This window comes from Hyaena hyaena, unplaced genomic scaffold, assembly GCF_003009895.1.
Source record: "Hyaena hyaena isolate Hyena2069 unplaced genomic scaffold, ASM300989v1 scaffold_320, whole genome shotgun sequence".
Lineage (NCBI taxonomy): Eukaryota > Metazoa > Chordata > Mammalia > Carnivora > Hyaenidae > Hyaena > Hyaena hyaena.
Window position 1 is genome coordinate 1,526,889 of NW_024080952.1, and position 14,090 is coordinate 1,540,978.

General features: G+C 41.6%; 1 protein-coding gene across 1 annotated transcript; it reads right to left on the reverse strand.

Annotated features, from left to right (window-relative positions):
- Positions 1 to 859: 859 nt before the first annotated feature.
- Positions 860 to 13,735, reverse strand: LMOD3 (leiomodin 3). The gene is made up of 3 exons (XM_039248849.1): positions 13,442 to 13,735; positions 9,273 to 10,667; positions 860 to 992 (listed from the first exon to the last, which is right to left on the reverse strand). The coding sequence occupies exons 1-3, from the start codon at positions 13,733 to 13,735 to the stop codon at positions 966 to 968; spliced, it is 1,716 nt and encodes a 571-aa protein (XP_039104780.1). The 3' UTR covers positions 860 to 965.
- Positions 13,736 to 14,090: the final 355 nt, after the last annotated feature.

The window sequence follows — 14,090 nt, forward strand, 5'->3', positions numbered from 1 at the left end:
AAACTGAAAGTTCATCTTGTAGCAAATTTCCTTTAGAAGATTTTTCAGGAGAGCAACAAAATCAAATTAGATTCACTGACTAAGGATATGTGTGTGTGTGTGTGTGTGTGTGTGTGTGTGTGGTGTGTTTTATACATATTAGCTCAAACTAAATATTTGTCAATAATTATATTATTTATACAAAACTTTAAAAAAAAAACTAACATGTCCTCTGCCTCTCTCCATCTATATATGGAAACAGGGAACTATGTGCATATATATATTGTGTTTGTTTTTCTCATTACTTTTCCTGGAAACACTATTTTCTCCATGTCCTGTGCCTTAATTGCTCTGCTCCTCACAGATACACACACACACACACACACACACACACACACACCTTTCTGAAGTACGACTCACCAGGGCAATGCCCAAGAGGACAAGCTCAAAGGGTTGGAAACTGAAAATCCCCGGCTGATTCTCCAAAGAGCTCACTCACCATTCTTCCATTCCATAGCATGAGAAGGGCCTGGAGTTCAATTCACCCTTCACACACCCATACAGGGAAACATAATTTGTGCCCTTTAAGACACCGCATGATGAATTACAGCAGGAGATGGAGGGAGACATACTTAACACATCTAAAATATTTATTGTTCTTTTCCAGAAGAAAGCAAAACAAACGTTTACGAAAACAAAAACCTCTTTGAAACTTCTGTTGCTGGAAGTGTGCCTGCATCTTACCTCAATCACACGCAAACTGATTGGAAGTAGAAAATGGTGTCCCAGAGTAGTAATTTTTTTTTTTATCTCCTTCTCCCTGTTCAGCCCGTATTTTGCCTCTGCCTTTATAAAACTCTCCTATCGGATGTCAGCCCGTTCCTGGTTGCACCACCTGGCTCCAGAAGTATGCTGCTGAGTCTCCAAGCTCTGATCCAAGAGTCTTCATCTCAACTCCTTATTCTTCTAGATGATTCTGTTGCCACTTATGCCAGTTCCTTTGGCAGTTGCACCTGTGGATTGAAGTTGTTGAAGAAAAGGGAAAAAAATCAATCCTGGAAATTCAAGAGTTTTACAGCAAAAATGACAAAACTTACTACATGTCTGAAAACTTACAGAATGGATGAGAGGTACCCAGATTATGATAAAACAACAATAACAGCCACAGTCCCCATTCAGTGGGCATTGACTGATACCAGGGACTGATCTAAGGGCTTTATGCACATGGTGAAGCATATCATAAAAACAAAAGGGCAGATGCTGGAGTTTGCCTGGTTCAAATCCTGGTACTGGCGCTACTAGCTGTGTGGTGCTGGGCATCAATTTTCTCCGCTGTAAAGTGACAGCAACAGTATGTGTCTAATGGACAAGGCTATTTTAAGGAAGACGTGATATAATACAAGCTACTAATGAACATCAACACTTCAAAAACAAGGCTATCCTACAATAGCCTTGTGAACAGGGAACAGGCTCAGAGAGGAGAAACAATTTGCCACACAGCTAGTAAGTGGCAGAGCAGGATTTGAACCGAGATCTGCCTGATATCAGTACCCAAGCCTTAACCACAAAAAATACCACCACAGAAGCATAAAACATACGTTCTTTTACAAACTGGTCTTTTTGGGGCGCCTGGGTGGTTCACTTGGTTAGGCATCCGACTTTGGCTCAGGTCATGATCTTGCAGTTCAGGGGTTCAAGCCCTGCATCTAGCTCTGTGCTGACAGCTCGGAGCCTGGAGCCTGCTTCGGATTCTGTGTCTCCCTCTCTCTCTGCCCCTCCTCCACTCGTACTCGTCTGTTTCTCTTTCTCTCTCAAAAATAAATACTAAAAAATTTTTAATAATACAAAAAACTTGTCTTTCTTTTTTGAAATGCATTCCTAATTTGAAACTCACTTAAATTTTAAAAATAAAACATCATTGGGAGAAGCCCCAAGAGCCAAAAAAAAAAAAAAAAAAAAATTACAAAAGAACAGCAGAAGTCTCAGAGTACCTGGGTGGCTCAGTTAGTTAAGCGTCCGACTTCGGCTCAGGTCATGATCTCACAGTTCATGAGTTTGAGCTCCGTGTCTGACTCTGTGCTGACAGCTCAGAGCCTGGAGTCTGCTTCAGATTTTGTCTCCCTCTCTCTCTGTCCCTCCCTCAGTCATACTCTATCTCTCTCTGTCTCTAAAAAATAAAAAATAAACATTAAAAAAAAAAAAAGAAGAGCAGAAGTCTGACTGCCAATCAACTTTTCATTTTGTTTCATAGGAACAACTTAAAGATAAGGCGAATTTCAAGTGGTGTTACATCTTAGGAGGGTGCCTTACCTCTCACGCGTGTACCTTCCAGAGGACACTCAGAGTTTGTACACTAATGACTAAGAATGTTCCTCCTCCCCATGTCCACCTGCCAGCATGATGAGCCATCATGGCCATCTGCTACGGCCCCTCCTGCAGCCAGTTCTCTGCCCATGACCTTTGGCTGGAAAGATTTCCCAACATCCTGCCCGCAGGGGAGACTGCTGATGTGTTGCTGCTGCCTGCCCAGCCTTCAAACCCAGGGGTTCTCCATGTGATTGTGGCCCTCTCCCTCCTCATGTCAGACTTTCCAGAGGGGAGGGTTGTGACTGCACCTTGGTAGGACCCAACCACGGAGAGCACCAACAGCGAAGAACACCAGTGAGCAGAAAACGCACTGCTGGTTATTTACAGTGACTGCTAAGTTGCAGCAAATAATTAAAACAGACTGTTATTTGTATTGCTGAATGGAAAAAAGCATTTTATATATATTATTATTTATATTATATTATATTATATAATGTTATATATATAATGTTATGCACGGGTGGGTTCCAAATTCATAAAAATCTTTTAAAAAGCAGAATGTGGCACTGGCCCAACATAGTAAACCCAGATACATATTGACATATTTAAAATATGACCACATTGGCAATTCACTGTGAAAAAGAATGAGTCATTGGTTAGCTGTCATTGGTGAGCTCTTTGGAAGAAAAATAACAAAGTGGGCTTTTTGTTCCCTATTTATTTCTTTTTCTTATTTAAAAAAATTTTTTAATGTTTATTTATTTTTGAGAGATAGAGAGAGACAGAGTGTGAGCAGGGGAGAGGGAAACAGAATTCGAAGGAGGCAGAATCTGAACTGTCACCACAGAGCCTGATGCAGGGCTCAAATGCACAAACCATGAGATCATGACCTGAGCCAAAGTTGGATGTTCAACGGACTAGCCACCCAGTGGCCCCTACTCTCTATTTATTTCTAAAATTTAATCCTTTAATTCATCTGAAATATGGAATATTTTTTTAAAACCAAAAAACTATAGGGGTGCCTGGGTGGCTCAGTCGATTAAGTGTCCAACTTCAACTCAGGGCGTGGTCTTGCCATCTTTGGGTTCAAGTCCCACGTCGGCTCTGTGCTGACAGCTCAGAGCCTGGAGCTGCTGTGGATTCTGTGTCTCTCCCTCTTTCTCTGCCCCTCCCCCACTCATGCTATCTCTCACTCCCTCAGAAATAAACATTTATAATTTAAAACAAAACAAAACAAAACTACAGCAACAATAAAAGTTGGGCAAATATCTTAGTAATCTCCAAAAGAAGCCATTTCTAAGCAGAACACAAAAGACAGAAACCATGAAGGAAAAGAGAGCTAACCTGGATGTTATAAATACATAAAACTTACAAACACATGAGAATCAGGGTGCAGTATAGTTAGCGGTCCTGTTACCCCTTCACTTGTTGGTTAAAACTACTTAAGGAAAGTGTGTGTGGAGAGCATTACACAGGGCACACACATACATACATTCACAGAGACTGGGCCAAGAGGAAAAGATCGATCTCAGCAGCGGTTATTTAACTTGGCATATGGAGTTGAATTCCTGCTCTCAGTCAACACCTCAGAGGGTGTCCAGAACAGAGATGAAGAAAGGCTACTTTGAGGAATTCACAATCCACTAGGAAACCTATACTGTACCCTTAAGGGGGCTCAACCTGAAGCAGAATGTGGAAGATACAGTAAGAGAGGTACAGATGAAGGATAATGGAAATAAAAAGGGAGAGTATTCACTACTCGTAATTTGTTTGGTTTCTTTTATTGTAAGAAGTCGTATCTGAGTCAAGCCTGTTTGGATAGATTTCAACCGATAGAAATAGAATTCAAGGTCGTTTGAGCAGGGGGCGTGGAGGTCAGAAAGGAAGTCCCTTTAGGGGAACTGTTAGGAGATGTGGTTTGTGGTGGATGTCACAGAGTTGTGATCGTCCAAGTGTGGTGTCCAAAAAAGCAGCATCGGCATTGCCAAGAAAATTGACAGAAATGCAAATTCTTGGGTACCATCCAAAACCTATGGAATAGGGAACTCTGGAGGTTAGGTTCGGCAATCTGTCTTTAGCCTTCTAGGTGATTCTCATGCATGCTAAAATTTAAGAATCACTCTCACAGACTTCAGAATCATTGTATACCATAAATTCCTTTCTACACTAGGTATTAGGAAATGGCAGTTCTTAGACTAAGTGCCTCTGTCAGCATATGCTCTTTCAAGAGGAGTTTGAGATGTGACATAGCTTTTTCCCATAGAGACATCCTCTAAAGGAACAAGAAATTAAGGCAGGAAAAAAATTGTTGAAGATAATGCTGGGGCTTTGGACCTGAATGTGTGAAAGAAGGGCGAGAGCATGGAACACTGGGAACCAGAAACACAAGTAGATCTAAACTCAAGAGTTTGGCTTGGGGACAAAATGGATGAAGTAGCTAAGAAAACTCCAGCGATCTAAGGGGAAAGAGAGATCCGGGGAGTGTCCTAGATTATGTGACAATTGAAACAAAGGGAAAAGATAAAATAGGAAACAGGAGCAAATTGCCGAAGGAGAGAATCCAGAAATCCTAAAGAGAAAGAAGATCTTGTTAATGAGGCAAAGAAGAAATGGCCAGAAACGAAGATAAATCCTCAAGAGTTTATAATGATGCATCTTATAATCACAACTGCCAATATGTCACGGAGTCTTTTCGCTAACCAGGGCTGCTTATGATATTATTAAACTGAAGTCTTTCCAAAGGAGAAATTTAGCTGTGTTTTTAGGCAATTGAGTGGACGCAATCCAGATATACATAGGTGAGCCCAAAATGAAACTGAGTTAATGTTAAAATGCCTTTTTGGATTGGCACTGAAGCTTGCGTAAGACATAAATGCATTTGGCCTCAGTGAATTCAATAGTTGTCGCAGATGGAATTTTATTTCAGGGAGAAGTACAAAGACCCATCTGGGATGGTAGGCAGTGAGTAGTCCACAAAATTTTCAAGATGAAAAAAAAATCACACATTTGTCAGGGAGGGATAAGATTGTACAAGCCTAACCTCTTTGTTTTGGGCTGGTATCATATTAACTCAGTTATTAACATACAGGGAAAGGAATTAATGACTATCTAATCAATTCACCTTGTTAGACAAGACAGTTTAAAAGCACAGCTAAAAACAAGAACAAAATAAGCTAAAAAAATGCTACTAGAGCCAAAAAAAAAAAAAGTCATGCAAGTGAATGAAACAGGCCAGGTATTAGGCAGAAGGGCATCGTGGAGACTGAGGAAAAACTGAGAAGCCCATGACCTATCTCAAGCGAGAAGCCAATCCCAGATCCGCCTGATTCGTACCATACAAATACAAGCCCACGGTGGCCAGATCTCATGTTTCCAGTGGTGACAGATGCCTCAATGTTATTATGCAGTATTTCAAATTCTGTACAACAATACTTAAGCCAAACAATATAGGCTTGGAGGTTTGGCTGACAGTCTGTCAGTTCTCCAATCCTGGCCCACACAGCACATACATCTCTCTTAAACGTCTTGGCAGCTTCTTGGATGAGGTAACATTCAAACCCAGCAAGTGTACAGGTTTTCCTTTATTCTTTGCTAGCAACTTCATTTCAAAGTTCCCAGTCCAGAAGCAAGCATGAGAGAGAGAAAGCATGAGCAGAGGCGGGTCAGAGAGAGAGGGAGATACAGAATCTGACACAGCCTCTAGGCTCTGAGCTGGCTGTCAGCACAGAGCCCAATGCGGGGCTCAAACCCACGAAACGTGAGATCATGACCTGAGCCGAAGTTGGACACTTAACCGACTGAGCCACCCAGGCACCCCCAAAAATAGTATTTCCAAGTCTATGAGAGGAAAAGAGCTAGTCTTGTTTTTCCCTTTTAAGTTTTCTAAGACTAAATTTGTATTTATGTTTTTGGACATTCTAGATTCCAGTTAGGAGCATCGGTAAAAAAAAAAAAAAAATCACATTTCAAAATTATTCTTCACGTTTAACCTCATACTTGAAAACCCAAGGGTTTGGAGGGCATCTCTGTCTACCAATGCAAGTGTGGAGAGAAAAACCTAAAAACCTTTAGTTTCAGCTCTCCAAAGCAAATGCTGTGATGTCTCCTTCGACGGGCTAAAAATATCCCTTTCGGCTCAGATTTTGTGATACTGTCACCAGTGGCGTTTTCAGTGACATTTCCATAGCCCCCAAATCAGAAAGCATCTTACCAGCCCTGATGTTTTACAATAGCTGGTTACAGATGCAAGCACGAACACACCACAGTCTCTGACACTATCTGCACTTCCATTAACTACACGGGCAGATGTATTGCCGCCTGGCTAACTGGGTTAGTAGAGCATTTGACTCTTGATTTCTGGGGTCATGAGTTCAAGCCCCACACTGGGCGTGGAGCGTACTTTTTAAAAAATTACTGTTTTGGGGTGCTTGGCTGGCTCAGTGGGAGTAGCATGCACCTCGTGATCTCAGGGTCATGGGCTCAAGCCCCACACTGGGTGTAGATTACCTAAATGAAACAGGAAATAGAGTAGCTTTTGAAGAATGTCAAGGTTGACAAAATGTGTTGGGTATGTACCAATTCTTTGTGCTATTTTTGAACTTCTACAAGTCTAAAATGATTTCAACATAAAAAGAATAGTTTTTACAAAGATCACACTACGATTCAACATGAAAGCGGAGATTTACTGTGTATGTAGCAAAGCACACAATTTGATCAGTGGGGAGCAAAGGGACATGAGTGAAGTTTTGTCAGTGGGATGATCATTTTGACATTTTTCCAGAGCATTTTAGAGGACTGTGTGGATGAAGTTGTTTGACATTCTGCATCTTAAATACACGCAAAGAGATGCCTATTGCTGGCCAATCCAGGCAGTGGAAAGGAGGCGGGACTGCCAATCCATTGGAGCAGATAAGAGACATTTCAAAGCAGAGGCCAATATGCAAGACCGTCATTCAAAAATCATGTCAGAGTTGACTATGAAACATGTTTCTTTCTCAGTGGATGGTAAAAACAAAACTTAAAAGTGATAACTTTTTAAAGTGGTCAAAAATGGAAAATATAGTACTGAGCAGAGTGCCGCGTTTTTGTAAGTAACCTTGTGAATTTATTTTAATGCCGTCTGTTCTAGAACCTGAACTCAAAGTTGAATTGGTTTTCAGCTGACTAAAATGCAGAGTGTCCTGACTATGGAAACTATAAAACCGAGATCCTGAGCTCCATGAAGCCAGTAAGACTGGACCTGTCTTATTCACTTCTGTATTCCTGACCCCTTGGATGGTGGCTGACGTGTAAACAGTACTACGGAAATATGCATTACATAATGAATAAGTGACTGAGTAGAATGAAACAGACTCCAGGAAAAGCAGACTTGCTCACTACAACACTCCCCTGGAAGGCACGGAGGTGGGTCAGATGATCATATGAACTCCATTCTCTCTTCTACTCTGAATCCACAGGCCACCTCTAATGCAGATCGTAAGAAGACTTTCTCTTCACCCTTTTCAGGCTTGTTATTTTTTCATAGTACAGACTCCCAAGGAGCTCCCATATGCTTTACCAATGATTGGTTACACAGTAACAGAGCTAGTGTGTCTCAAATCAACAGCCCAATCCACCCCCTACAGAGGTCTGGCTGCCTGGAGAAGAGCAGGTGCAGACGGTCTTGATGTAGTTAATACCAAGGGCAGGCAAAGAACTCTTGCCTGACCTCATGGGACCTCTAGTGTGCTCACCCTAGCTTCTCCCCTAGGAAAAACCAGAATCCTGCAACATAGAGGAAAGTCATCTTTGATTTGGAAGAAAAGAATATTGTCTGGGAGATGGGAGGGAACAAGGGACATACATAGATATGTAGAACACATCTTGAAAAAAATTGAAGCTCTTCATGATAAAATCATACATGGACTATTTTGGCTGAATTACACACTAGATTTTAAAATAATACAGTTAATTATCAACTACCTGTGACCTTTGGACACACACCTTTCAGATTCCATAAATGCTATCATAGTAATGACCAAAAATAATTATTTCTTCAACTTAACCTGCAAGGAATAAAATACTTTCACATATCAGCAGCAGTAATAGTGAATCATTATAAATATTAAAATTGAAATAGTAGTTAAAACTCCATTAATTCATGGAGACACTAACTTGAAGTTTACCATTTGTCTGGCTGTCTAACAAGTAAAGCGTATATAAATGCAATTGTAGGTAGTCTCTCTTCATGTACTAAAAAAGTACCAACTATTTTTAAACACGTCGGAAGCCCTCTGTTGTTTACAAACAAGGGGCCTAATTTAGGCATCGTTCTTACTTATTCCTGCAACAGGTTCCTCAAGATCTCTGGGGCAAATAAAAGCTTGACCTTGAACTTGGAACTGAATATCAGTGTCAACTCTACCTCTTTCTAGCTGTATCTCCTATACTTGTTATTTAACTTCTCTAAGCCTCAGTTTCTTCTGTATACAATGGGGAGAATAATAATGCCTCACAGGGTTGTTAAGATGATGAGTTAATTCATATAATGAATCTGGCCCATAGTAAGTGCTTAATAAATGTTAGCTGTTAGTATTATTGTTACTAAGGTGTACAGATATATGTATGCCCATAAGGACAACAAGTAATTTAGGTCCCCTGGTAATGCTGCTAATCTTACCCCAGTTAGTCACAATTAGTGAGGGTGTCCTGGCGTTAAAGTGAGCAGGGAGGAGCGCCTGGGTGGCTCAGTCAGTTAAGCATCTGACTTTGGCTCAGGTGATGATCTCATGGTTCATAAGTTCGAGCTCCACATCTGGCTCTGTGCTGGCAGCTCAGAGCCTGGAGCCTGCTTCAGATTCTGTATCTCCTTCTCTCTCTACCCCTCCCCTACTCATACTCTGTCTCTGTCTCAAAAATAAATAAACGTTAAAAAAAAAACAAGCCGGGAAAAGAGGTGGGATACACTGGCTGGTGCTTGCTCACCATTTCTTTTTCCCTCTACTTACTGGCTTAAGGTAGGCGACATTGCTGTGACGAATGTCATTCAAGAGCTGATCTCTGGGAGTAATTTCCACCAGCGGGGGTGGCCTATTTCTCGGCACTGGTTTCAGCGTTCTGATGACGTCTTTGAGGTTGGTTTTCTCCGGAGGTTCTCTGGCCTCCGGCATCCAGGATTTGCGCTGGATCCTCTTCAGTTTCACCACCCGGAAGGAGTCAGGGTCCGTCCTGTACTTCGGAGGCTGTGATGGCTTCTTCATCATTTCATTCTGCCGACTGAAGGGGACCGCCTGGGGGTTAGGAGGCTGAGGAGGAGGTTGGAGGAACGCCTGCATCCTGGCATCGGGCATGGGTCCTCCCAGCCTCTCCCACATTCCAGGCGGTAGCCCCAACCCGTTCTCCAGCATGGCTATCAACTTCCTCTGCTCTTTCAGCTGCTGTTGTTTTTGTTCCTCTTGTCTCTTCTGCCTTTGTTTATCCTGATTCCTGGTGAGCAGGTTGGTTACCACCATTCTGGGACCCGGGAGCTCAAAATGGTAGCCCATCTTCAGGAGAGTGGTGTTGGCCTTCAACAGCCTGGATATTTCCATTTCGGCATGGTGGCCCAGCATGTGCCTTTGATTGTGAAACCGAAGTTCGGTGAGCGTCTCGTTGAATTGGAGACACCTCATGATGGCCACAATTCCTTTACCTGTGATGAAATTGGACTCAATGTTGAGAGTGGTGATGCTCCTATTTTCCCGCAACATGTTAGCCAAGGCAAATGCTATGTTCTCATCAGCGCCCACGTTTGCTAAACTGAAGGTTTTGACATGTTTGTTTTTCTTCATTGCATTGACAAAGTCCAGTAACATTTCCTTGGGGATGTTCTCAATGTTGTTCAAATTGAGCTCCTTCATGTCGGGATCGTTCTGTCTAACTCTCCTCAAGCTCCCATCCAGGTCCGTCTGGTTTCCTGAAGGCCTTGCACTTACCTTTAAAAAACTGGTGTCTAAAGCTAACTTCTTAGGATCTAATTTGGATATTTTTTTCTCACTTTTTTCTTGGCCCTCTAGTCTGTCTTTCTGTTCTTCAAATGCTTTCTTAGCTACTTGTGGGGAGCTGCTCTCGCCATTTCTGATTTTTTCCTTTTCCTCCCCTCCCTCTCCTCTTTGTGGCTTTTTATCACTCTCTTCCTTGTCGTCTTCATCCTCATCATCTTCATCCTCATCCTCCTCCTCCTCATCCTCCTCCTCATCTCCTTCACCTTCTTCACCATCATCATCATCTGGTTCTTGGACATCAGGGCTGACTTTTGATTCTCTTCTATTGGCTGCAATTTCATTGTTGAGCCTTTCTTTTAAATACTGGGACACATGTCTATTACCTTTGCCTGTTTCTTCATGCTGCTCTTGAGTGTCCACCTAAAAGAGAGTTTTATGAGGGTTAGAACATATGCAGTGGAGAAATATGAAGCAGAGCAGTGGCTTCTGGAAATAAGAAAAAGGTTTATTATGAAGTGAAAAAAAGCAAATAAACTGTATGTTGAGCATTCCATTTGTATGGGTATCCATCTATATACGTATATACAAAATACCAAGTTTATAGACATATTAGACCAAAAGTCTGTTGTAATGTTTACCAAATTAGAAGTTCTCTCTTAGAAAGAGAGGTAACTGGAAAGGGAAGAGCACCTGGCTGGCTCAGTCAGAGGGGCACAGGACTCCTGATCTCCAGGTTGTGAATTCGAGCCCCATCCTGGGTGTAGAAATTACTTAAACAATAAAATCTTTTTTAATGTTTTTATTTCATTTTTGAAAGATAGAGACAGAGCACTAGCAGGGGAGGGGCAGAAAGAGAGGGAGACACAGAATCTGAAGCAGGCTCCAGGCTCCGAGCTGTCTGCATAGAGCCCAACGTGGGGCTCGAACTCATGAACCATGAGATCATGACCTCAGCTGAAGTCAGATGCCTAACCAACTGGGCCACCCAGGTGCCCCAAACAATAAAATCATAATGACTGGGGAAGGAAAGCCCTTGGGGGCTTTTCACTTTTTATATTATATAATTCTCATGTGTTTGAATGGTTTTCTTTTTAAAACAAAGTATCTATATTAGTTTTGTTGGCAAATATAACCTAAATAAAGATGAATTTTTATAGCCATACTACACATACATACAAACACACATTATTTTGGTTGTGTTTATCTCATCCCTTATATTAAAATGAAACCTAACTTTGTTTTCAGATTCTGCATTGTTTTTTAAAATGGTAGTCAATTCTAGAAGTGATCCAAAAATGATTTGCTTTGAAAACCTTAAAGAGTTATCTATCAATACACTGAAGTCTTGGTTTTATATTATAGTGAAATAGGCATTTTTGTATTCAAAGTCCTGGTGACAGAATAATTTACTTATTGCCCTCAACAAAATTTACATTCCTTAAATTCTTGCTAATCTTGTATAACATGTACATCATGATAGTTGCCCTGAAAATGTAACATATTGTGGGGAAAATGAGAGCACTTTGCTATTCTGAAATATATCAAAGACCTAAACTTGGTTGTTTTGTTTTGTGTTTTTTGTTTTGTCTCAGCTCTGTGACAACTGCCCTGGCTACTTCAAGGACAGGCTCGCTAGTCCAGTTTCTTTTGAAACAAAGTGTCTAGAGGCAGAGCCAGCTATGAAAGACACGGCAGGACTATGCAGATATTCAGCAACTATTGCTTAATCTAGAAAGGAAAATGGCAGCCTTTAATCAATAATGTTTATTAGATTCTTGCCCATCAATGAGTGCACTTTCCTATACTGCATGTGTAACTCATGGGTGTCATTTCGAAAGCTGGTATAGCATTTTCAAGCCATAATTTGATCTTGTTGCCCCTGACATATTGTAGGTTAGAAGCCACAGTTGACAACAGTCACCCTAAAACCACCTAAAGCCTTGACCACTGCATTTCTCATCTGTCCCAGGAGGGGGAGCCAATCATCAAGCTGTTTAAATTATACCAAAGGAACAAAGTGTTCAAAGTACCCAATTAATTTTTTTTCCTGAAATTCACATTCATATAGAATTGGCTTTTAAATGTTTTTTTTTTTTTTATTTATTTCTAGGACAGAGAGAGAGACAGCATGAGCAGGGGAGGGTCAGAGAGGGAGGGAGTCACAGACTCAAACAGGCTCCAGGCTCTGAGCTGGCAGTCAGCACAGAGCTCGACGCGGGGCTCGAACCCACGAACCGCGAGATCATGACCTAAGCGAAAGTTGGACGCTCAACCAACTAAGCCACCCAGGCGCCCCATAGAATTGGCTTTTATTCCAGTTGCAAAATATCTGGAGATTATGCCTGACGCTGGAATCTGATCAAGCAAGCAATATTTTTTTCTTACCTTTAGCGCATGTTTAAACTCTTCTAACCATGAAGATAGTTTGTAACTTTCCTTAATTACAGCCAGCATAAGAGCAACGTGACAACATATATGTGTATCAGCAGGCATAACCAAAAGAGACTTTACCTGCTGGCATCTCTGTCTTCCTTTTGCTATGTCATTTGTAAGTGGAACATTTAAAAAAGTATGCTGATTAACAGTCATCTCATAAATTCAACCATAAATACCAGTTTTCATATAAAAAACATATTTAAGAAAGGACTGTCTTTAAGACAGCTATTTCTTGGCTATCAATTTCTAAACTTTTTACCGATAGCCAGTAAGCTGTGTTAATATTGCATTTTTGGTTATTAACTTGGTTAATTTCAAGTTGTGTGGTGGGCCTTCAGAGGGGTTTAAGACCTTTGCAATTGTATGTGAAATAGCATATGAATGCATATGCCCAAGGATGGGTACAGAGTTTTCATCAGCTTCTTTAAGCAGCTTGTGAGCCAAAGAAAGGAGTCAAGGACAAATGCTTCACTAAGTATAATGTCTGCAGAAAACAGGCTTTCCTACACCATGAACCCCATAGCAATTTTTAAAAAAAGAGACATTGACAAGAAACTACTCCTTTTCCTTCCCAATTCTACCATGTAAGTGTTCCAGGAAGTTCCAATCTGGCACATGATTAAACATTATGATTTAACCTAGAGGAGGCAACAAAGCAAAAGAAAACATGGAGTCTTGAGAAATGACCATCGCAACATAGACACCTGTTGCTCAGGCCCAGGCAGCCGTTTCTCTGTTGTACACACATCCCTGGTTACCTGGGACGGCACAAAGGTGACAGGGACACGTTCGTCTTCCAGCATGCGTCTCGATGCCTTCTGCCAGTACATATAATCCATAAGAGATTTATGGTCAAAGTTTCCCGTGGGTGGCTTTTCGGTCTGATCCTTCTGAATCATTCCCACGGGAAGCCTGGGGTCAGGGGCCATGACTTCCATTTCCGACTGCAGTTTCTTCAGCTCTTCAGGGGACAAGTTGGCCAAGATTTCATCTTCATCAATCTCCTCATCAAAGAGTTCCTCTTGATCTGAATTCCTGCTGTGTTCTGACATGATTTTCGATATTTTTCTATGTTCCTAGAGAAGGAGAAATAACCAAAGACTCTCAAGATAATCAGCCCTCAAGAAGTCCCCCCAGTGAACGAGCAATCCGGGTTAACGCTACTCCGAGAGATTTTACCCCCCTGAGAATCCCAGCAGTGTGCGCTGAGCAGCTGGGGGGTGACTGAAGCTAAGCTCACGGTGTATCTATATTAAGCAGGGCTTGGCTGGATCGGGTCAACTTATGGGACTACTCTGCTGCTCTCATTTTGGCAACTTGAGTCAGCTGTGCAAATCCATCTGACATTTCGGTGCAGCTGCTTAGGTTCCCCAGTAACAGGTCTAGACAACCTCTACAGGAATAAAA

Coding starts and splice junctions, on each gene's coding strand:
- LMOD3 (XM_039248849.1), bottom strand. CDS start 13,735: ATGTCAGAACACAGCAGGAATTCAGATCAAGAGGAACTCTTTGATGAG. Junction 10,668..13,441: donor TCACCTTTGTGCCGTCCCAG/GTAACCAGGGAT, acceptor ACTCTCTTTTAG/GTGGACACTCAAGAGCAGCA. Junction 993..9,272: donor ATGTCGCCTACCTTAAGCCA/GTAAGTAGAGGG, acceptor TTCAATCCACAG/GTGCAACTGCCAAAGGAACT.